The 25,014-nt window shown below is 40.5% G+C and overlaps 3 protein-coding genes across 3 annotated transcripts in view; 2 read left to right on the plus strand and 1 right to left on the minus strand.

Moving 5' to 3' along the window:
• LOC146480615 (uncharacterized) overlaps window positions 1–25,014 on the plus strand; it is an 85,645-nt gene that overhangs the window by 57,815 nt on the left and 2,816 nt on the right. The gene's annotated exons all lie outside the window — the stretch shown is intronic.
• LOC146480623 (collagen triple helix repeat-containing protein 1-like) lies at window positions 2,521–4,596 on the minus strand. The gene is made up of 3 exons (XM_085109884.1): window positions 4,528–4,596; window positions 4,086–4,151; window positions 2,521–2,997 (listed from the first exon to the last, which is right to left on the minus strand). The coding sequence occupies exons 1-3, from the start codon at window positions 4,561–4,563 to the stop codon at window positions 2,635–2,637; spliced, it is 465 nt and encodes a 154-aa protein (XP_084966010.1). The 5' UTR covers window positions 4,564–4,596; the 3' UTR covers window positions 2,521–2,634.
• On the plus strand, window positions 20,768–22,148 carry LOC146480624 (collagen triple helix repeat-containing protein 1-like). The gene is made up of 3 exons (XM_085109885.1): window positions 20,768–20,803; window positions 21,207–21,272; window positions 21,607–22,148. The coding sequence occupies exons 1-3, from the start codon at window positions 20,768–20,770 to the stop codon at window positions 21,964–21,966; spliced, it is 462 nt and encodes a 153-aa protein (XP_084966011.1). The 3' UTR covers window positions 21,967–22,148.

Here is a 25,014-nt window from a genome sequence, read left to right on the forward strand (position 1 = left end):
AAGTGGTGTAACAGTTTATTTTTGCAGTTAGTTTTGTTCAATTTCATAGAATTAGTGTTGCACTAACAGGCTTCTTTTAAAAGAGCATCTCTGATAATTTGACAGCAGACCTTATAACTATAACTAATTTCTCAGAGAAGTTGATCTATGAATTTCGAAATATTCAGCTCTCGTTTTAATACGAAGGTCTTAGTGAGTAAAGGTGTTATTTTTCTCGGCAGCATTGTACTCATCAACAAAATAAAGAGATTTGAGATTATATCGAAATTATTAGGGATATGTTCAACGGAAAAGAGAATAAATTGTTCAAAAGTATATTGGTCGCCAGCAATCGAATTTAAGTTTAATGAATTAATGAAGGTTTATAATTTAAACGGGATTTGAACGTACTGATGCACGACTGTTTTTTTGTTCGCTATTTTTGATCTAGGTATTTCAATCAATTTTGGGTCTTGTAAACTTGTGTCGGACTAAGCACGTTTTGGAGTATTTTATAGTGATTATGAGTTCTGTGGCTTGTTTGTTTTGTCTGCTGTTTGATCGCTTTATTTGAATCTGACCTCTTGATTGTTATGGGGCACTCAACGACAATATTAAAGTTAAACAGTTAAATGTTATTTGTATATGTAATCAAAACTCGCCTAAAGGCTCGAGAAATTATTAGAATTTTGACAAAACGCAAGTGAAATTATTTCCTTATTTCACGAGTATGCCATTTGATTACCTTTTATGTCATGGGTGACAAATTACGCTCACAATCGTGGTCGGTTCCGTCTTGTCTACACACGCAGGCAAAAAACTGCTCGATTTCTTTATCCAACTGCTCAGGACAAACCGTCTCAGGGTTTTTGTCAGGGCCATTTTCATCACACCAGTTCTCAAAAACACTCACCCAGTTAATTGTGCTCTTTCGCGTATTTAGGTTTTCGGTAGCGTTTTTTAATGCCGTAACTTCTTTCATCCATAACATCTTTAAACCGGGACGCCATCTTGGCACTGAGACGTTGCAATAGCAATTTTGTAATTTCACAATTCAACTTTTAAATCGCATCGTAAATGTTTTAAATAGAAATCATGACATCCTTTCTTCAAGTTTTTTGCTGATGGTTTTTGAAATCAGTTGAAACCAGTCCATGCAGTTGTTCAAATAAAGTAGGCCGAAAAAACGTACACAGAAAACAAATGTTTAAGTGCGGAAAAGCCGCGGAGCAGGAGCCAATGGAGTATGTATGTTGAAAAATTAATCGAAGGATCTTAGATCTGGACAAAGGATGACTATATATGAAACTGAAAGTGTGTTAATTCCTGATTCTTCGCTATCATTACCGCGCCTAAACGGACGATTTCTTCCCAATGTACAGGCGATGCGATTTTCTGAAAAATATTGCGTCGCCAGATTCAGGGGCGATAAAATTTAGAACCCTCACGGGCGGCGCAGGAGGTGAAAATCGCAAGGAAGCAAACGCAAGAAGTGAGTTTCGAGCGACGAATGACTGGGGTGATTGCTGCATTGCCAATCTATCGCCTGTGCAACGGTAGCTACATGAGCAGTCTTCACAGGAAGCTTGAAATACGACTGTTTTGACGAACAGCGTCTCCTTTTTAAAGGAAAAGAAACACTCGTGTGACCGGCACGTACAGTGAAGCAACAATTTACTCAAAAGACCACAAAGGTAGACTAAGGGATTGAAACTTTCTGCAAGCTTATGCACGACAGAGTTTCATTCACTGTCAAATACAGAAAGAACCTTCGTTCTAGTCTAGTCTCAATGAAGTATGCCGTTGATATTTCATTTAATATTGTGCTCAACGGAAATTTTTAAGCTACAGGTGAAATTTTTCAAGTTGAGAGTCCTCCGGCTGGAATCGGTAAAACTCAGACCTGATTGCAATTTAATTATTCCCCGAGTTCGTCCCCATGTTTGTCTAAAAGCAGGTCGCATATGAGCATGTATAACATAGCTTTTTTTTTTTTCACTGAAAAGCTGGTAATGTTGTCTACTATAAGCATATTTTACGCGCCTTTCAACTTTTCAACGTTTAAATGCCAGAAATAATTTGTGTTTTCTTTTGGCTTTGCTTTGAATATCTGCGCTCAGCTTTAAACGTACAGAAAACCTGCGCAAAGTGCGCTAACCAATCAGGAAAAAACTGATTGGCTAAAACTAATCATCGTTGACTCCTAAACCGGCTCTCTTTGCTCTTGCTTTCCATGATAGAGTTGCAATTCCTTTCTTTAAAATATCTATTCATTTAGTTAAATGCGTTATTTTAGGTACTGGTAAAAGGAAATTTTTGAAAGGGACTGAAAAGCATTTTTACGTTAAAGCGAGAAAAGATAAAATAATGGATGTTCAAGACATTTTTTTCTTTTTTCGTTTTTGTATGTGCTTAAAGTTCTGGTCGGTAATATGGTACTTCTTTGAGTTAATGAGCGATATTTAGCTGAAAACGCTAAACGATAAACCATTAAACCCATTTTTATTTTTTCTTAAGGCCTAGTTCCTTACAAAATGTGTTAGCTCCCCGAAAATTTAGATCAAATATAAACGCCTTGCTTTTCGTAATAGCGAACCCAAACTAAGCTAAGGTGTCTTCTTGATCCATGACTGACTGACTGTCATGCTCCTACAGCTACTGGGGCGGAGGGACTTCCTCGATCAGGATGCGATTGGTGGAGATGTACCCAGCGTACGCGTCAGAGCCGGTCTTGTATCCTGGACAGTCTCCAACCATAAATCCGACGCGAACGGTTCCTTTGCCAATCCCCTCACAGTATCCTCCGATGTGACTGTGCTTGTGAATGTTGGTTTTTGTTCCGCCATTGTTCTCATTGAGAACATCAACCGCGTCGATGGTGACTGGTTTGGAACATTCCACGTCATTGAAGGTGAAATACCAACGCTTACAGCGAGCGTCGCAGAACGCTACCCTGAAATCGCCATCAAACTCGACCTTCAATGCTGTTTTGGCCTTCTTTTTGACAAAGACACATTCCTTTCAAGGGAAAAAGCAATGAAATATTAATGGTATAAAAGATATTGCTGGAAATCTAGGCACTAAGCAATCCTGAAGTCGCCATTGTACTCGACTATCAAAGCTGTTTTATCCGAAAGCTTTTTAAAGGCACAGTCCTTAAACGAAATCAAAACCAACGATTTTCCTTGTTTGCCGCCATCTATAAGCCAAAGTTAAGTTACAATATTGTAAGAACAGAACATAAAATTGCTAATTTCTGAAGTGAATAATTCGTAGGATCTCTTAAATTAACTCGGTCAATATCGGTTTGTAGCTTAAAAACTGGCATAATTTACTAAGATATAGAGCATATATTGGGGATGTTCATCAATGCTTGCCTGTCGTTTAAAGTGTATAAGACAGATTTTTTTTTTTTTATTCGCTTGATTGAATCTTCATGTCGTTCTCCTACGAAAATCGAAAAAATAAATTCGCTATCGATTTTTCTTCCCCTCGTTTGAGGCGGACAAATAAGTGAAATTTCACTTCCGGTTGTGTACAAAACTGCGCAAGGTGAGAAACTGGGGATAGTGGGCATATGACGTCAATACAAGAACGCTGCTTTCGCGGGTTTCAGTGTTTTTCTTGTGCGAAGGAAGAAAACATGGTGCTGCTCAAGTGCACACATTTCAACTATGAGAGGTGAGATAAATCTTACCGAATGGCGATGCAAACGACGATCTCTAGTTGAATATTCTTGCTCAACTTTCGGTCGATAAAATCGAGGAACGGGCAAAATACCAAGAAAAACACTGAAACCCGCGAAAGCAACGTTCTTGTATTGACGTCACAGGCCCACTATCCCCAGTTTCCCGCCTTGTGCGGTTTTGTACACAACCGGAAGTGAAATTACACGTATTTGTCCGCCTCAAACGAGGGGAAGAAAAATCGATAGCGACTTTATTTTTTCGATTTTCATACAAGAACGACATGAAGATTCGATCAAGCAAATAAAAAAAATCTGTCATATGCACTTAAAGAGAACACAATTATAGCAAGATTGTTAAATGCACAACTTAGTACAGGCTGCGCTTCGCTGAGTTAGTTTCTTAGATTAACCTTCTTACCTTAATCAGCCCACTGTCCTTGTTATCATTCAAAGCCTTCCACGCGCATTGTTTCCAGTTTCTCTTCTGATCATGAAAAAGTAACAGTAAAATTTTATTTTCTCATGCGTAATAGTTGGTTGAATATTTTCAAAAATTATCCAGTTAAAGTCTGTGGAATTTATTTTGTCTTGCGATGCACTGGAACGCTACAATATCGTAGGAAATAGATTTTAAACTGTGTGTTATAGCCAAACGAGTCTAGCAAAGAACGCGAAATGACAAAAAATTGAAGGTGATCGCAATGAGATTATTTCATATTAGAGCGAGCTTGGGGACATGTCGCACAGGAGAAGGATCAAAGAAGCATCGAAAAAAAATCACGGTCCATGCAGGAGTGTTAGAAGTGCGATCACGTGAAATACTGAGGAAAACACTGCACGCTGTGAATCGAAGAACTTACCGATTTATTGGCAGAAAGCACCAAATGTGGAATCATGATGCACGCAGCAAGCAAAACGATTTTGAAATTCATTGTCTACTGTCCTTGTGAAGTCGGGAAGGAATCTGAAATGTAAAAACGGACATAAAAACCGTCATTTTTTAAAACATCGAACAAAGCGAAAATTCTGACGGCGTATAATTTGCTAATACACAAATGAATCGGTCAAGGGGGCCATTACTAAAATAGAAAATATTTAAAACATAGACCTGACAAAATTCACATTTCAGCCTGTTGCCCTCCGCAATACTCTCCTCACAAATTTTCTTGATTTTGCGACGAAGGGAAAGCTTTGATTCCAGTTACTGACAGAAATTGTTAGATCAACCTTTGGGCTTCTAACTTGAGAATCGGCTCTGATGTAAAATTTACTTGACACTCACTGACTCAGTTGTTGTTCAAATAGTTGTGTTCTATTTTAAGGGTTCACTCTACAGCCCAGCTTACAGAATTCTCTACTGAATAACCTCTCGCGTCTCTTTTATGTTGGCCGGAGTATGATTGACAACCTACCGTCAAACACTCGTCAACTACTTATGTAGGCTAACGTAAGCCTTTCTATGATTGGTTGGTATCGGAATTGGTAATGAATACCTTCTCTTTCCTTTTCCTTATGAGGAAAATGTACCTTTCTTTAAAAGTTTTCGTTAAGTTTGTTGCGGTTTTTGTTAATTTACACTTTTCCATGTAGTTTTTGTTTTCCGTATCTTTATCCGTGTTAATTGTGTCCTGCACCCTTCATTCCTTCCTGAACAATTTTTCGCACTATATGTAAATTCAGTGGTATATAATATTTTCAACACTTTCATTTTATCACTCACCCACCTAAATCCAGCAATTGGTAAGTGTTATTTCAGTCGTCCTGTTTTTTGGTTTCAGTTGTCTTTTTCGCGTTTATTCTTTTTATAGCCGTTCTTAGTTGTTTCCTGTACTTTCTCTGTTAGGTATTTTACCAAATCCCTTGATTTGAGTGAATAAATTGCTGATTGAAACCTGTGAGTCTCTTCGTGGCCCTTGCCACTTCATTGTAAAATACCAGTTGAAGATCATGGACGGTATCGAAGCTGATAATGCAAGTTCCATCCGAGCGAGTTCCAGGAGTAGAATGCCTAATTCGCTACAGGACCAAGAAGGAGTTGTACGCGAAAAGCTGAACAGTCTAAAACGGTCTGCAGGAGGCTATGTCGCCACAATGTCTAAAGTGTGTGCTCGAATTGATGATTTACTCGCGGACTTTTCTAACTTGGTGCAAGTGCGGAATCTGCAAGCCACCTTGTCTGATGCATTTAGGAATTATGGAGACAACGTCGCGCGGACCAAAGCTCTTCTCAGTGACAGCAGCGTGGAACTTCACGAAATCCAGGGCGTTAACGAGGCTCAAGAGGTCAGAAAACGTCTGTATGATGAAAGGATCGAACATTTCGCGATCGAAGCTGCTTCGTATTTTAATAAACAAGTGTCAGAAGAATTACCCCGTGTCAACACTTCATCGCCTCGAGGATCGGTGAAATCGCAGAGCAGTCGAATTTCCAAGTTAAGTGCAGCGAGCTCGAGACTTCGCGAAGCCAAAATCGCGGCAGAAAAAGCGGCTCTAGTCGAAAAACAAACTGAGCAAAAACGATCGAGGACAATAGCAATGAAAGTCAAGTTATTGGAGCTTGAAATGAAACAAAAACAATTCGAATTTCAACATCAACTAGAACTAGCGAAGCTCGACGCCGAAAAAGAGGCAGAGGAAGCTCGGGAAAGGACAGAGTTGGCAGATTTGGAGTTCAAGTTAGCAGAGCGCGAGTTTTCTTGTCTGCAGTTGGAGGAAAAATCACCTGAGCGGCATAGTTTTAACAGAAATTTTGACATTGACGAAAACTTTACAAGCGTATCCGACGCTGGTCCGCAAGTTGTCTACCCTCAAGCTGTTTCCACGCAATTAGGGTCGATCGCGCAGGTTTGCTCCACGCAGCCATTTTCTCCAACCACGTGTTCCGTCTCATCCACGAGAGTCTCGACCGGCCATGTCACGTCTTCGCGTGTCTCTGTTCTTCCCGACACGTCCTCGCGTGGATCAACGTTGCCTGCGCCCACTTCACGTTTTCCTGAATTTTCTGCCACGTCCTTTCAAGCCCCTGCAGTTCCCGTGGTGTCCTCGCGCGTCTCCTCGTTACCTGCGCACTCTACGCGTCCTACAGATTTTCCACCCATGCCTACGTGTGCTCCCTTGCAAGCCTCTGCAGTTCCCGTGGTGTCCTCGCGCGTCTCCTCGTTACCTGCGTACTCTACGTGTCTTACAGATTTTCCACCCATGCCTACGTGTGCTTCCTTGCAAGCCTCTGCAGTTCCCGTGGTGTCCTCGCGCGTCTCCTCGTTACCTGCGCACTCTACGCGTCCTACAGATTTTCCACCCATGCCTACGTGTGCTTCCTTGCAAGCCTCTGCAGTTCCTGTGGTGTCCTCGCGCGTCTCCACGTTACCTGCGTACCCCACGTGTGTTCCTGATTTCCCACCGATGCCTACGCGTGCTTCTGTGGTTCCTGCTATGTCTGCCTCAATGTTGCTGTCGTCGTATCTTCCCGAGTCTCCACGCGCTAGCTCGTGTGTTCCTGCCATGTACCCGGGTGTCTCCCTGTTTTCTTACCAACCGCCCTACAATGCAGGTCCGATATTCACACATGCAGCACAAGCCTATGGTCCAGTTCTCCTGCCTTGTCACGCAACTTCAGGACATCTTCCACCTTCTCTTCAGCCAATGGGTGAAAGCTTCCTTGCAACTTTTGCTACCACAATAGAAAGAATTAGTGCCGATCAAGGTCTACCTCCACTACAAGTGCTTAAGTTTGATGGCTCCCCTGAGAGATATCCACTATTCAGACAGAGGTTTCACCAGATGGTAGAATCGAAGGTATTGGATGAACAGACTAAGATGGCTCGCCTGTTGCAGTTTCTCGAGGGCCCTGCTCTTAGAGCTGTGCAAAGGTACGAGGCCTTGCCAGGAGGTTTAACCAAGGCGTTAGAAGTCCTGCAAAGTCGTTTTGGTCAACCCTTTAAGATCGTAAGAGCTTGCGTCGACACTCTGACTAAAGGTCCCCCCATCGCATCTCAAGACAAGGAAGGTCTCCAACGCTATGCAGATATGGCACAAGTCATGTATGATACCCTCGGATCTATGAACTGTTTAGGAGAAATGAACACTGACAATCTCGAGAAAGTGATACTAAGGTTACCCAAATGGCTCCAAGACAAGTTTCGAGAGCATTTGAAGAAGCTTCAACGCCAAGGAAGAATTATCCCCACATTCAAAGACATTGTTGAGTTCCTGAATGACCGAGCTGATTTGGCTAATCATCCGTTTTTCACAACTTCTTCTGAGGTGAAGTCACACAATCGAATTGAAGATCGAGACAAGTCTCATCTGCGTCACCTTACCACTCTTACCACAAGTACCTCTAGGGAGGCCAGCAGACTTGCGATCAATAAAGACACTAAAGCAAGCATTTGCCCCTTGTGTGTTCAGTACCACCCACTCTATCGCTGCGGGGTATTCAAGTCCAAGCCCGTCGAGGAGAGGAGGGCCTTAGTCAACAGAAAGCGGATTTCCTTCAACTGCATCAACTCTACAGAACACACGGCCAGTTCGTGCAAGTCGCCGATGCGTTGTAGGGTACCTGGTTGTGGAAGGTCTCACCACACTTTGCTTCACCTGTCAGGTCCATCCCGAGAAAACGCTGATCATCACACTAACAACACTGAAGTCACAGTCATCCCAACCATGCCTACTGTCCTGCCAAGCGACTAAGATGCTCCCTCGAGCACGTGCGCTACTGCAACCTTGGCCGAATCCTCTGAGATTTACCTGCAGATCATGCCCCTCAAGATCATCGCCAACGATGGACGATATACAACCACTTACGGCTTGATCGACTCCGGCTCCGACGTCACTATGATCGACCCATCCCTCGTCAATCAGCTTGGTATTCAAGGCGAAGTGGGACAACTCCTCCTTTCCACAGTAAGCCAAAGAGACAAACAGGAGAATGGAGTAAAGGTTGACTTCAAAATAGCTTGAATAGTTGATGATCAGCACTCACACCAGATTACTGTGCGCAATGCATGGGCTGTACGAGACCTTACCATCCCGCTTAAGCATGTAACAGCACGCAAGAAGATGGAGCAGTGGTCGCATTTGTGTCAAGTTCCTTTTCCCGAAGTAGAAAGAAAGAAGGTTTCTATCCTTATTGGAACGAACATCCAGGAAGCCTTTATTCCGTTGGAAGTTAGAAAAGGAAGTCCTAATGAGCCCTTCGCGATACGATCCTGCCTTGGCTGGAGTATCCTTGGCGGTTCCGGCAGTGTAGACGGTAGACGTCAGTTTAACCTGCATCATGCTTCTTCTGAAGATGTTTCTCTCAACCGACAGTTGGAAGAAGAAGAAAAGAAGCCTTTGGGCCAATGTCTGTTGAGGATCGAAAGGCGCTGAAGATGATAGAGAACACAATCTCTAAGGTTGACGGCCATTACCAGATGGGCCTTCTCTGGAGGCAGGAAGTACCCTACCTTCCATTTAACAGAGCCTTGGCAGAAGGTCGTCTTCAAGCTCTGAAAAGGAGATTTAACCGGGATCCTGGCCTAGAGGAAAAGTACCGCTCCGTCATAGATGACTACGTTACTAAAGGTTATGCAAGACAGCTAAACGAAGAAGAGGCCTCTAAGAGATCCAAGATCACTTGGTACTTACCACACCACCCGGTGCTGAACGTTAACAAGCCCAACGAAGTACGCGTGGTATTTGATGCTGCCGCTAAATTTGATGGCACTTCCCTGAACGATCGGTTGTACCATGGCCCAGATCTCACAAATAATCTGGTTGGCGTACTTATTCGCTTTCGAGAAGAAGAAACTGCGTTCACAGCTGACGTAGAGGCGATGTTCCATCAAGTCAAAGTTCTTCCTGAGGATGCAGACGCCCTAAGGTTCTTGTGGTGGAATGCTTCTTCAAATCTCCCCCCTAAGGAATATCAGATGCTTGTCCACATATTTGGAGCAACTTCATCCCCTTGCTGTGCCAACAAGGCACTTCGACAGACGGCAGACGATAATAAAGGCCGGTATAGCCCTGAAGTCATCAAGACCGTACACAGAAATTTCTACGTTGATGATGTACTGAAATCTGCGCCGACAACAGAGAAGGTGATTTGGCTTGTAGACCAGCTGACCAGGCTACTGAGTGAGGGCGGCTTCTACCTAATGAAGTTCACAAGCAACAGTAGGCAGGTTTTAAAGGCCCTCCCACAAGAGGAACGAGCGAATCCTTCTATCAATCTCGACCTCAGCCGACTTCCTATCAGCCGCGCACTTGGATTACACTGGGATGCAGCTTCGGATACCTTGCAATTCAAGGTTGTTCCCACGAACAAGCCTCCAACTAAACGTGGCATTCTTTCGACTGTTAGTTCCCTATTCGATCCACTTGGTTTTTTGGGCCCGTTTCTCCTCCCAGTCAAAGTCATTCTTCAAGAACTATGGAGAATGGACGTCCAGTAGGATGACCCTATTCCAGAGCCTTTGCTAACACAGTGGAATGGATGGGTAGAATCTCTGTCCCTTGTTGCGAACATCAAGATTCCGCGATGCTTCAAATCATTTTCTTGCACCCGAGTCATCACCGATGTCCAAATGCACTATTTTTCTGACGCATCCAACAAAGGTTACGCTGCAGTTGGCTACTTAAGGCTCGTTGATAATACGGGAAAGGTCCATTGCGCCTTTGTTATGGGAAAGACCCGCAATTCCCCGCTGAAACAGTGGTCCATACCGCGTTTAGAGTTACAGTCAGCAGTGGTAGCTACACGCTTGCATCTACTGATACGCGACGAGCTTGACATACCCCTTCAAGGTGTTACGTTCTGGACAGACTCTTTGACGACCTTGCAGTACATTACGATCGAGAAGAGGCGATTCAAGCCATTCGTTGCTAATCGAGTGAACGAAATTCATGAAGCCTCGACTCCTCAGCAATGGCGACATTTGCCAACATCTCTGAACCCAGCTGACGATGGTTCCAGAGGGATGAAGCTACATGATCTTGACCCAAATTGCCGCTGGCTCTCTGGCCCAAGTTTCCTCCTGAAGCCCGAAGAACATTGGCCAGTTAGAAGGATTGGCAATATTCCAGAAGACGACAGTGAAGTTCAAGTTGAAAGAACCGTCATGGTGATTGACCGTGGATCATCACTGGACCTGCTTCTGCGTCGCTATTCATCTTGGCCTCGCCTCTTAACTCTTGTCGCCTGGTTGTTACGTTTCGTTAACCATGTTCAGAACAAAGGAACTTCTACTGAGAGAGGTGGAATATCCCTTTCAGAGATACGGTGCTCTTCCAAGAAAATTGTACAGTTGGTACAACGCCAAGCCTTTGCTGAAGAGATTGATTCCTTAGTCGAAGGTCGTCCAGTTAAATGTCAAAGCAAGCTCGCAACTCTTCTTCCTGTACTCGTAGAAGAAACCGTGCGCGTGGGAGGAAGAATTCGTCACGCTCCTATCGCCTTCGAAGCTGCCCATCAGATGATACTTCCTAAAGATCATCCAGTTTCTACCCTGATCGTGCGCTACTACCACGAAATCCTGGGGCATGCCGGTCGAGAGCACGTACTTTCCTTCATACGACAACATTTCTGGATTATTCAAGCAAGGTCACTCGTGCGCCATGTTCTACGAAGATGCATCGATTGTCGCACGCGAAATGAAGTCCCCATGACTCAGTTGATGGCTGACCTGCCAAAGGAACGTCTCACTCCCTATGATCGGCCGTTCACCTACACAGGAGTCGACTTCTTTGGCCCATTCTACGTGAAGCGTGGTCGGAGTTCAGAAAAGGTGTACGGTTGCCTTTTTACCTGCCTTACCAGTCGCGCCGTGCATATAGAAGACGTGAGTTCATTAGAGTCCGATGCCTTTATTCAAGCCCTCCGCAGATTCATCTCGAATCGTGGGTGTCTCAAAGAAATCTGGAGCGATAACGGAACAAATTTCGTCGGAGCGGACAAGGAAATTCGCGACTCTATTCGTCAGTGGAATCAGGATGATCTAAACAAGCAGCTGATTAAGGACGGGATTAATTGCTCCTTGTGTCCAATGTTCCAGTGGAAATTTCAGCCTCCAGCCGCGAGCCATATGAATGGGGTCTGGGAACGGTTAATTCGAAGTGTGCGAAAGACCATGAAGGCGATCCTTGGCAATCCAGATGCGTTGGTTGGACTGGAAACCTTACGCACGGTCTTCGCAGAGGTTGTCACCATTCTCAACAGTCGCCCGCTTACTCCCAGCAGTGATGATCCAAGCGACCTGGAACCACTCACTCCGAACCACCTGCTGCAACAGAAAAATCTCGCTCTGCCCCCAGGTCTGTTTGTTCGCGAAGATCTTTACAGAAGAAAACAATGGAGGAGAGCCCAATTCCTTGCTGACTGCTTCTGGAAACGGTGGCTAAGAGAATACGTTCCAGCTTTACAGCAACGCCAAAAATGGGTTCGCGAGAAAGGAAACTTGAAGGTCAATGATCTCGTAATGCTTGTGGATGAAAATTCCCCTCGTGGAAGATGGCCCCTTGGCAGAGTTATGAAGATCTTTCCTGGCCACGACCAACGCGTCCGAGTTGGAGAAGTCAAAACGAAGAATTCAACGCTTGTGAGGCCGATTTCAAAACTTGTATTGCTGGAAGAAGAAGATTAGTAACATTGACATTCGCCTACAGTTATTCTCAGAAATCTCTTGGACAGTTTGAATTGCGCTAGTTCTAAGAACTTTCAGTGACTGATTAATTGATTCGCTTTTATTGCTGAATTTCCGCAAATTCAGCGAAGCCCCCCAGGATGTTGCGGTTTTTGTTAATTTACACTTTTCCATCTAGTTTTTGTTTTCCGTATCTTTATCCGTGTTAATTGTGTCCTGCACCCTTCATTCCTTCCTGAACAATTTTTCGCACTATATGTAAATTCAGTGGTATATAATATTTTCAACACTTTCATTTTATCACTCACCCACCTAAATCCAGCAATTGGTAAGTGTTATTTCAGTCGTCCTGTTTTTTGGTTTCAGTTGTCTTTTTCGCGTTTATTCTTTTTATAGCCGTTCTTAGTTGTTTCCTGTACTTTCTCTGTTAGGTATTTTACCAAATCCCTTGATTTGAGTGAATAAATTGCTGATTGAAACCTGTGAGTCTCTTCGTTGCCCTTGCCACTTCAAAGTTCTTCGAAGTCTCCAACCAAAATAAAGCAACGGGAGCAATATGAAATTTACAAAGAACATTTCTATCGATAAAAATTACACATTGACAATCATAAGTTTGTAAAATTTTAGTTGAAGTTTCAAGCAGTGTCCAGCGTTGTTGTTTCAAAACAACAACTTTCCAAGAAGAAAGGCGGTACTACAAGTCCACGCCTACTTCCATAAATTACAGTGTACGTGTTTAGAAGTTTCGGTTACCTTATTAAAAATACAGTACGTGGTTAGAGACCAAAAAGTTTTGACATTGACAGTCACCTTCAAACGGAAAGATTTATAGATTATTATTATTATTCAAATAAGTACATTCTTGACGAAAAGATAAATTTGCCGAGAAACAGTCTAACTGACAGAACACCCGCTTATACCAAATTTATACCAGGATAATCCGAGCTAGATCATCACTACACTAAAACATAAAAGAGAGATAAACCATTGAACTTTTTAATATTTTTATCACTTTAATTCGAATATTTACCATAAATAAAACACTTATTGCATCGCTTGCCAACACCGAACGATAAATAAACCGAAGAAGCCGATGGTAAAATAGCAGAAGTGTGAGTTTATACATTGTACGTATTTTTACTGTTTAACAAAATCAAATGACTCAAAGTTGTTCTAATACACAGTGAAATGATGACCTCAGCGACACGAAAGTCTCCAGCTTTCTGTTGCCCGTAAAACCAGTTGCTTTTCTTCTCTTTTATTGGTTTTTTTAAAACAGCAAACATCGCCGCAGAGTTTGATCTGTCGAATTGAAGTCTTTCTTGACGGCTTGACAAACGTTGTGCTTCCTTGAGTCCCTCGGGTCCCACAGGTCCCTTATCATCGGTTGCTCCCGCTGGTCCTTGGTCTCCCTTGGATCCATCTCTTCCATTCAGCCCAGAGATCCCAGGCACGCCAGGTACACCGCTGACTGAAGTACTGATGACTCGGGGGCACTGGGTGTTCACCTTCTGATAATAAAATAGTGAAAGTAAACTTATGATTTCTTTATAATTACTGATTGTTTGGCTAACAAGTTTCACTTCATTCATGAAGAAATGCTGTATCTTAGTGGGTTATCTAGCCTGCGTGGCAGGCGCTAGAAAGGGAAAGGGAGAGGGGAAAATTGGGCGCGCGAGAAACGCGCTGCGCGAGGGAGAGGGGAAAAGGAAGCTTTCTTTTCCCCTCTCCCTCGCGCCGCGCGTTTCTCGCGCGCCCATTTTCCCCCTCTCCCTTCCCCTTTCTGGCGCCTGCCACGCAGGCTATGGGTTATCAACCTGTATGGAAGCCGAAGAAGCGACGAAAAGAAAGAGGGGAAAAGTGAATTGAAGGGACAGGGAATAAAAACATTAAAAGAAATTGATCAAGACGCGATGACGGCATACTCGAGAGCGCGACGGTCGCTTTCGGGAAGAAAAGAATGGAAAGACAATCGGTACAAACGAGAGCATTTGAAGGGTAATCCTGTAAATCAAATGAAACACTGTAAGGTTGTGAAAATATATCAGTAAATCTTACCGACTGATTGGCAGAAAACAACAAGGAAGGAATGATGCACACGGCAAGAAAAATGATGATGAAATTCATTGTTCACTCAAGTCTGGTAAAGTTGAACTTCCTCCGTAGTCTGGAAATAATTTGTATAAACATGAAACGTAGAGTAAAAAAAAAGGTCATTCCCAGTTACGAACACATACAGTAACATAAGAATTCTAATGGCGGATTGATAACTGGCGCGAAGGATGTTTCACAACAAGAAGTGAACATCACTTAATCATAATGGTGACCATAAAAACAATATCCATAATAAAACTAACGTTTGAGTTTGTTGTCCTTAGAAATCTCTTTATAAGTATCCTTCCGTGAATCTGGAACGTTGCCACAAGATCGGTTTGCGCCGGTTGCAGGTACAATTCAAAGACTACAGACCTCTAGCGTAGTTCGAAGATTTGAAAACTTCAACTGTTGGATGGCAAACGCTTTAACGAAGAAGCCTATTTTTTGTTTCTTATTTCTAGCAAAAACGAGTTCCTTGAACTCCTTTTGATTGGTTTACGTTGCAAAATACTGTTTGTTGAGTAAACATTTGTCTAAATTCGGTGATATTATTGAGTTAGTCGTCAGCTATTTTGAAAATTTTCAATGATTAAGATATTCATCCTTTATGGTCCTCGATCCAACCTTGTAGTTTTAACAATGAAATTCAAGAGTGGAGTGTTACCTTAAGCTTTCTTCAGATATCACAGCCAGTATTCCTTTTAAACAGCTCAGTCCAAATAAGTCAAATAGGATATTGAAATGCGAATAATTTATAACAGATACTAGAACGTTGTCGTCCGGAACAGATTTTGACATGAATCGAAATAGCACTGGACTCGGTAAACAACTGAAGGGTTCTTGTGGAGAAAGGTTTCCCTTTTACCCAAGATATACAATCTATTCCCTTGTACTGTAAGTACATATATATTTCACTGATTTTAACAGCATAAGATTATTTTTTAGGGAAAAGAGAACTTTGACCCAAATATGGACAAATAACAAATTAAATCAGTGTCAATCAGATGACTGAAGTAAGAAATTGTTATTCACAAGAGAGTTTAGAAAATAATGTAACTGTTCATTTCTGCAGTAACTTTGACAAGAAGAGGAGCCCTTCATGGGGAAACTGTCAGAGAAAATAACAGCTGCGTGAATGGAAAAGGTTTAGACATCTCAACTTCCAAGCAACATCGGATAGACGATTTGCAATTAAACAGGAAGTGAAGGATACATACAATGATAAAAAAAATCCCTCATAAGAGGTTTTTGGGAGTTCCTGGAATACAAAATGGCTCTTAAAGTATCGTGTGTTAGCGAAAGTTTGCAGAAATGTCTTCCCATCTTTCCCTAAAAAGAAAAATATAACAGCTATTCCGCTTATTCTTATTCCGAAATGCGGTCAATCGAACGCAACCTAAGTGCTACTATTTGGTTTTCATAAAATCACGCTGATTCCAACGCGAAAAGCGCGATACAGTACATTCGTAAGGCTAATCGACGTGTTTCACCCACAGGCGCAACTCAAGTCTCGGGAAAATAAAACCTTTTAGATTGCATTAATTAGCTCGGTGTTAATCGCCTTCCCCCTATCTTCAACCCTCTCCCCTGCCCCTAAACAATATGGCTTTTCGTGAGCAAAACGATTTTCGAATCCAAATAAGGTCCTCAATTTACGGGAAAATGGAGGATCTCTATGGGTAATGAGGAGGCAAAGCTACTTATAACTGGTAAATTAAATGTAGAACTGAAGAGAAAGTTTAACGGGATCAGAGTGAGTTTTGTCAATGATAGTAATTGTATCCATCAACCTTCGCTTGCTTCATTCATATTCACACATTTAAAACTTTCCTTGCTCCATGTCTTTGTTCTTTTCATATAGGTTAGCCTTTTTTGCGAAACCAACCCACAATAGACTTTGGCATGTTATAGACACACACATTGTCATGTTATTGACTCGCACATTAAACTAGCACCCAGAGTTCTCCGGCACTTTGGCCAGGCGACCAGTTTTGAATTAAGTGTTGTAAAACCAAAACCAAAGTAATTAGCCACTCCAGAAACCACGGGGAGCCTGGTACGAGTGATGGATATGCTAGTTATGTAATGCTTTCGAGTGGTATACCGTGAAATATCCAACGAGTGACATGATTTTGCTTAGTATATACACGATTCTTTAGGCGTGTGAGTATACAAAGAAAAAATCAAGTCACGAGTGGGATATTCACGGTATACCACGAGAAAGCACTACAAAACTAATTTATCCCATGCCACTCATTAAATTAACTTTCCTGTTCGACGTCTGGTTTCAGGAATTCAAAATTAAGATCAAAACTGGGGTGTTCTTTTTACATGTTTTAGTTGTTGACGGTAATTTTTTCTGAATGAAAATTTTGACCTGTCACAGGCTCTTCAATCGATCTTTTGGCTTCTTTCGGTGGGAAAAATTTGTAGGCCGCGAGGAACGCAGGGATGTTTTCGTAGAATACTACCCGTTGCATACCGCAGAATTTGCAACGGATTTCTAGCTTTCTGATTGACTGTATTCTCTATGGCATAGGATAAATTATGTAAGTATATACTAAAACAGTGGATAGTGTTGAAGGTGCGCTCTGATTGGCTAGTCAAACTGCGAATTTACCTCCAAGCAACTCGCGAGTTTCGCGCTCCCTCGCGTGAATTTCGAAAACATGGCGTCCCGGTTTGCATCCGTGACAAGCGAAGAAATCATCCAAATTAACAACCAAGCAGTCTCTGAAAACACAAAGAAAGCGACTAAATTTGGTTTGACCGTGTTTAAAGGTAATGGTTTATGTTTTTACCCGGAGTTTATCGATAAAATAAAACGAAAAAGGTTTTGTTTACAAATGCAAATTGATCTTGCGTAACCAAATTTGATGTCACTTTGTTTACTTGAGAACCAAAGTTGAATGATATTTTTTACAGAATGGTTTCAACTACAGAAAGAGTTTGCAACTCCATTTGGAGAAATTCGGCCACTAGAACTAAACAAATGTCTTCAGAAATTTTACCTGTCAACCCAATCCTTGAATTAAATGCTAATCGAACGTTATACCCTGATCTACTAAAAACCGATTGCTATTTATCTGCATGAATTTAGTCCAACAAGAAGGAAGGTAAAAGCGCGGAAAAAGAGCACCTGCCTCAAAGACTCGGATTGAACTATGAAGAAAAACTAGCGTTATCTTTTGTAGTGAAAGTTCACTTTAAACTTTCGAAATGCTGAGCAGACAGGCCCTTTTCTTTCTGGAGGGACAAATACGATCAGTGTTCAACTGCGAAAAACGCCACATAGTTTTAGAAAGCCAACCGGCAGTTCGTAAAGTCAACGAATTAGATTCTAAAAGTTTCGGCAATTTAAACTTTCAGCTAATGAATCTAAACAGATAAAACGGTGCAAGAATTACACCAATTTGCTTTTGAAAGGCCATAAAATCATGTGGTAATGCAGGAAACAACATTTTAACTGTTTAACTTTAATGTTGTCGTTGAGTGCCCCTGGACAAACAAGAGGTCAGATTTAAATGATCTGAGCGATCAAACTGCAGACAAAACAAACAAGTCACAGAACTCATCAGTGATCATGGCTATCAAATGCTCCAAACTGAACCGCGCTTAGCCCGATAAAAGTTTACAGGACACAAAATTGGTTGAAATACCTAGATTAAAAACAGCGAACAGAAACAGGATGCTGGAGTCGTGAATTCGTTCAAATCCCGTTTTTATTATAAACCTTCATTGATTCATGAAACGTACACTACACGTACTTGAACAAACATTTGTCTTAAATTCGCTTGGTGGCGACTAATAATTAATATACTTTTAAACAATTTATACTCTTTACCGTTGAAAATATCCTCCAATTCGATATAATCTGAAAAATACCTTTATTTCGTTGATGAGCACAATGCTAACCGAAAAAATTTATGCCTTTTCTTACTTAGATCTTCGTATGAAAAGAAGAGAACTTTTTCCAGTTTCATAATTCAACGTCTCTGAGAAAAATTCATAATTATAACCTCTGCTTAACTGATTATCAGAGATGCTCGTTTGCCTGTTAGTGCTATACTAATCCTATGAAAGTTAACAAAACTAACTGCAGAAATAAACTGTTACACCACTTCTTTACCGGCTTTCTGATATAAATAACGAATTTTTTCAGTCATTTGATTGATTATGATTTAATATATAATTTATTGTTCTCGGGTAAAAAGTACTCTTTGCCTGTAAATTTAAGAAGCAAAAGCCGTGAAATATATACCGAATTACTGTTCGATCGGGAGAAAATATTTCTGCCCGTAATACTCAGATACAGGAAACTGATTGTCGTACAAGAGGCGTACACGGTTTAATTGTTAAATTCCGTTCCGAACCGGCATGCGCAAAATCTTTTCAGAATAAATTATTCGATTATCAAGATATTGTTGCCTCATACTATCCTAATTTTTACTTTCCAGTTGTTTCGTCATGATTGTTCAAACAAAACAACCGATCTATCAGTTTGTTTCTTGACAAATAACGAAAGCGGGCAAATAACAGTGACAAAAAACGAAAAGGTGATTTTCCAATGAAGAAAATACTGCACTGATCTCCATTTTCTTGTTTGAAGCATTTTGAAATATGTCGAGTTCGTCGTTTGAAGATCTCCTTTTGTTTTCCTCGCGAGAATGATACAAACTTTATATGCATACTTAAGATAAAGTTCAATTCATTTAGTGACAAATATTACTTATTAAGCTTTTTAATCTGTCGTGATTTGCTTCTCATTCCTTTCATAGTTTCCATCCATGAAAAATTTACAGAATTATATTTGTGAAAAAGATTTCGTAGCATCAAGTCTTGAATTTTGTGAGTTTTCATTGATATGGTAATGAAAGTAAACACTGCGAATAAGCAAGCACGCGTTTGAAACTTAATTGAAACTGTTCGGTTGAACATATTTCATTTTCATATAATTTCAGCTGTGATTTAAAATAATATGAAAAATAAATAAATCACTTTATTTAACTGAGTGTCAATATATTTAGCGCAGAGCAGTAATTGGGGACACTTTTCAAATCGATTTGGAATTTAGAAGTGTTAAGAAGGAGTAAGCAAATTTGCCCTTGATGAAAGGAAAATTACGAAAAACTGCCCTGTGTTGCAACAAATCAGCATTCAGTAATTTTGCTCCTTTTTTTATTGTTATCAGTTGATGAGCAGTTAGCTGCATATGCATTAAAAATGTACTATATAACTACAGAATTGATGAGGAACTCATAAGGTTATTACGTTCATACAATAAGTAGACTTCTATAAATGTTTATTGAAAAAAGGAATTGTGGAGCTCCGCTTTTAGGCTTGGCTAAATATATATATATTAGACTGTTTCTCGGCAAATTTATCTTTTCGTCAAGAAAGTACTTATTTGAATTATAATAATCTATAAATCTTTTCCGTTTGAAGGTGACTGTCAATGTCAAAACTTTTTGGCCTCTAACCACGTACTGTATTTTTAATAAGGTAACTGAAACTTCTAAAACGTACACTGTAATTTATGGAAATAGGCGTGGACTTGTAGTACCGCCTTTCTTCTTGGAAAGTTGTTGTTTTGAAACAACAACGCTGGACACTGCTTGGAACTTCAACTAAGTATTTAACAAACTTATGATTGTCAATGTGTAATTTTTATTGATACAAATGTTCATTGTAAATTTTATATTGCTCCTGTTGCTTTATTTTGGTTGGACGCTTCGAAGAACGTAACGAAAACTTTTAAAGAAAGGTACATTTTCCTCATCAAATAGAGGGAAGGTATTCATTACCAATTCCGATACCAACCAATCATAGAAAAACTTACGTTAGCCTACATTAGTAGTTGACGAGTGTTTGACAGTTGGTTGTCAATCATACTCCGGCCAACATAAAAGAGACGCGAGAAGTTATTCAGTAGAGAATTCCATAAGCTGAGCTGTAGAGTGAACCCTTAAAATAGAACACAGCCATTTGAGCAACAACTGAGTCAGTAAGTGTCAAGTGAATTTTACATCAGAGTCGATTCCCCAGTTAGACGCCCAAAGGTTCATCTAGCAATTTCTGTCAGTAACTGGAATCAAAGCTTTCCCTTCGTCGCAAAATCAAGATAATTTGTGAGGAGAGTATTGCGGAGGGCAACAGGCTGAAATGTGGGTTTTGTTAGGTCTATGTTTTAAATATTTTCTATTTTAGTAATGGCCCTCTTAACCAATTCACTTGTCAATGTGTATTAACAAATTATACGCCGTCAGAATTTTCGCTTTGTTGGATATGTTAAAAAAAATGAGCGTTTCTTTTCCGTTTTTACATTTCAGATTCCTTTCCGACTTCACACGAACTGTAGAAGATCTTGAGTCTATCATGCATCATGATTCCACATTTGGTGCTTTCTGCCAAAAAATCGGTAAGTTCTTCAATTCACAGCGTACAGCGTTTTCCTCGGCATTTCACATGATTACACTTCTAACACTCCTGCATGGTCCACGATTTTCTTTCGATCCTTCTTTGATCCTTCTCCAGTGCGACATTGCCCAAGCTCGCTCTAACATGAAGTAATCGTATTGCGATCTCCCTCAATTTTATGTCATTTCGCGTTCTGTGTGTTTCTTTGCTAGCCTTGTTTGGCTATAATTAACACACCGTTTAAAATCCATTTTCTGCCTTAAGTAAGTGACGATATTATAGTGTTCCAGTGAATCGCAAGACAAACTAAACTCCACAGATTTCAACTGAATAATTTTTGAAAATATTCAACCAACTATTACGCAAGAGAAAATAAAATTTTACATTTACTTTTTCACGATCAGAAGAAAAACTGGAAACAATGCGCGTGGAAGAACATCAATGATGGCAAGGACAATGGGCTGATTAAGGTAAAAAGATTAATCTAAGAAAATAACTCAGCGAAGCGCAGCTTGTAAGTTGTGTATTTAACAATGTTGCTATAATTGTGTTCTCTTAAACGACAAGCAAGTATTGATGAACATCCCCAGTATATGCCAGTATATCTTATTAAATTATGCCAGTTTTTAAGCTACAAACCGATATTGACAGAGTTAATTTAAGAGATCCTACGAATTAGTCACTTAATGTAATAGCAATTTTATGTTCTGTTGTTACAATATTGTAACTAACTTTGGCTTATAGATGGCGGTAAGGAAGGAAAATCATTGTTTGTTTGTTTGTTTGTTTGTTTGTTTTTTTCAGGAATGTGCCTTTAACAAGCTGTCGGACAAAACAGCTTTGAAAGTTGAGTTTAATGGCGACTTCAGGATTGGTTACTGCCTAGATTGCTGTTCGCGCTGGTATTTTACTTTCAATGGTGTGGAATGCCGCCATCCTCTCGCCATTGATGGTCTCATGCACATTTTTAGAAACCAAGGGAAAACAAACTACAACATACACAAAACAACTCAGATTGGAGGCTACTGTGAGAGAACCCCCAAGGGAACAGTTCGAGTAGGAATCAATGTTGGAAACTGCGTGGGGAAGAAAGCTGCTGATGCTTATACCAGATGGAACTCTGTGACCCGCATCATGATTGAAGAGGTCCCTCCACCTCAGTAACAACTAAGGGCAGAAAAACAGCTCGGGAAAAAAAAAACGGCAGAGGTGGACTCTTAATCCTATAAGGTCATTTACATTTCCTCTGACGGCATAAAATAAAGAGCTTTTTCCTGGGTGTGATGTAAAGTAGATGAGTGGATAGTGAAATTAATTAAAGTTGGGATGTATGCTTGCAAACAATGATTAAAAAATGCCTTTGATAACGTGGTCATTTGTTTGTGTGTGCAAATAGGCGATAGCTAGCGTACAGGAAGCGAGATCCACGCGGGCTCGAGATAAAATGATTCGGTATCGCGATGTCGATTATTGTTATTGTGATGATTATGGGAAAAAAAGGTGGGCTTTTCTAAGGAAGTAGACATGACATTGACATCTCCAAAATGAAACCCGATCTATGGTCCCACAAAGCAAGTGGGCGCCAACCTTCTGAAATCTTACACAAATTTATTATGATTATCAAAAAGAATTAGATTTCCATTTCTTTGGAAGTGGAGATGAGCTTGAACACAAAAAGCGCAGGCTGTCGGGAAATTAATTTGATAATGAAACATGAAACATCTACCTTTAACAAAAAAATTACGATTACATCTTTATGCCTATTCAAACGCTATTTCTACAAAATGTAGAACAGTGCTGTCGGTGAAATCACTAATAACGAAACAGCAATTCCTTCCGAACGCTTTACAACAAACTGAACAAATCGCTGACTAGTTGCAATAAACAAACATGAACATCAACAAAAAATTTAACAATTACCCGTCTTACCTGCCCATCCCCACGACTTTCTCCCTTGGGAATGTCCAAGATCATCTGGTATCTAAGGATAGCCAACAACGCGCCGGTAACATTGGTTAAGTCATGGGTTCGTCATTATTTGGACATGGTATCGCCCAACATTTGGATAGGACGCCTTCCCCACCGCCTCCCCCACCTCCATTAAGAGAGGTAATTCCCACAATTTCACCCTCAATATTATTCAGTTCCGCTGAAGAAGCGACCGCCGAGAATTTCCAGCATCTAAAATCAAGTGATTAACATTGTCTCGTAAGCATGGTTGGGTTAATATCCGGGGAGGGGGGTACTCCTCGGTATTCTATTTTTTTTAAATCCATACCCGTTTTCAGACCTGGCTTGAAGCGTAATTAAGCTCAGCATTTATGCCATAGTCAAGAATTGGTAAAATTCACCCGAAAATTCAGCTCGAATGATATATTTTGGATACTTCTAGAGCTTCTCTACAGGGTATAGCGCGGAAATCAGTTCAAGCGTCTGTTACCCAGGCTACCCTGTACTCTCATCACTGGCCTTCAACCATTGATTGTTGAATATGTTACCTGCAATCCAATCCTTGAAATAACTTGATGATAATCGCACGTTATACCCTGATCTACTAAAAACCGATTGCTATTTATCTGCATGAATTTAGTCCAACAAAAAGGAAGGTAAAAGCGCGGAAAAAAAGCACCTGCTTCAGGTGAAGAAATCTAGCGTTATCTTTTGTAATAAAAGTTGACTTTAAACTTTTCAAATGCTGAGCCGACAGGCCCTTTTGCTTTTGGAGGGACAAATACGATGTTAAACTGCGAAAAACACCATATAGTTTTGGGAAGCCAACAGCAGTAAGTCGGCGAAAAATATTCTAAAAGTTTCGACAATTCAAACTTTCAGCTAATGAATCTAAACAGATAAAACGCTGCTAGAATTACGCCAATTTGCCTTTTGAAAGGCCATAAAATCATGTGGTAATGCAGGAAACAACATTTTAACTGTTTAACTTTAATGTTGTCGTTGAGTGCCCCTGGACAAACAAGAGGCCAGATTCAAATAAAGCGATCAAACAGCAGACAAAACAAACAAACCACAGAACTCATAATCACTATCAAATGCTCCAAACCGCGGCTTAGCCCGATAAAAGTTTAGAGGACACAAAATTGCCTGAAATACTTGATTAAAAACAGCGAACACAAAACAGGATGCTGGAGTCGTGCATGCGTTCAAATACCGTTTTTATTATAAACCTTCATTAATTCATGAAACGTACACTGCACGTACCTGAACAAACACTTCTCTAAAATTCGCTTGGTGGCGACTAATATACTTTTGAACAATTAATACTCTTTACCGTTCAACATATCCCCCATTTCGATAAAATCTGAAAAATCACTTTATTTCGTTGATGAGGACAATGCTAACGGGGAAAAATTGATGACTTTCCCCAATTAGATCTTCGTATGAAAACGGCAGAACATAATTCAACGTCTCTGAGAAATATTCATAATTATAAACTCTGCTTAACTGATTATCAGAGATGCTTTTTTCAAATAAGAAGCCTGTTAGACTACACTTATCCTATGAAATTTAACAAAACTAACTGCAACAAAAGCTGTTACACCATTTCTTTACCGGCTTTGTGATATAAACAACGAATTTTTTTCAGTCGTTTGATTGATATTGATTTAATATATGATTTAGTCTTCTCGCGTCCAAAGTTCTCTTTGCCTTTAAATTTAAGAAGTAAAAGCTGTGAAATATATACCGAATTACATTTCGAATAGAAGAAAATATTTCTGCCCGTAATACTCAGATACAGGAAATAGTTTCGTACAAGGGGCGTACACTTTCCGTTCCGGACCCGCACAGTATTTTCAAAATAAATTATTCGATTATCAAGATGTTGTTTAATCTCTGTAGAAGTCATTTTCTGTGTGAAAATCTGGCGAAATCGTATCTAATTTAGGAGGGTTAACTGATACATTTACATTCATCGCCTTGAAAAGAAAACTAATAGTGCAAGGTTGGATCGAGAAACGCGAAAAGAAAAATTAACAAACTCCCACTGGCTGTTGATAACAGAACTGAAATTATGCCAACTTTAATTTAGTCAATAAGCAGCGTTTTGTCATGTCAACCAATCAGAGTGAGTTTAGGGAACTGGTTTATGCCAGAACTGAAGACACCAAAAATAGGCTTTGTTCGGTAAAGCACTTTGCCGAATTTTACCTTTTAAAGCTTCAGACTAACTTCGAACGCATTGATTTCTCTCTGGAG

Source organism: Pavona decussata, unplaced genomic scaffold, assembly GCF_977016875.1.
Source record: "Pavona decussata unplaced genomic scaffold, jaPavDecu1.1 SCAFFOLD_53, whole genome shotgun sequence".
In the NCBI taxonomy this organism is placed as follows: domain Eukaryota; kingdom Metazoa; phylum Cnidaria; class Anthozoa; order Scleractinia; family Agariciidae; genus Pavona; species Pavona decussata.

What these genes read in the sequence shown, in the direction of transcription:
- LOC146480623 (XM_085109884.1), bottom strand. Translation starts at nt 4,563, where the DNA reads ATGATTCCACATTTGGTGCTTTCTGCCAATAAATCG. An exon ending in TGCTTTCTGCCAATAAATCG is followed by an intron (nt 4,152 to 4,527) that starts GTAAGTTCTTCG and finishes TTTCATGATCAG; the next exon opens with AAGAGAAACTGGAAACAATG. An exon ending in AGGACAGTGGGCTGATTAAG is followed by an intron (nt 2,998 to 4,085) that starts GTAAGAAGGTTA and finishes TTCCCTTGAAAG; the next exon opens with GAATGTGTCTTTGTCAAAAA.
- LOC146480624 (XM_085109885.1), top strand. Translation starts at nt 20,768, where the DNA reads ATGATTCCACATTTGGTGCTTTCTGCCAAAAAATCG. An exon ending in TGCTTTCTGCCAAAAAATCG is followed by an intron (nt 20,804 to 21,206) that starts GTAAGTTCTTCA and finishes TTTCACGATCAG; the next exon opens with AAGAAAAACTGGAAACAATG. An exon ending in AGGACAATGGGCTGATTAAG is followed by an intron (nt 21,273 to 21,606) that starts GTAAAAAGATTA and finishes TGTTTTTTTCAG; the next exon opens with GAATGTGCCTTTAACAAGCT.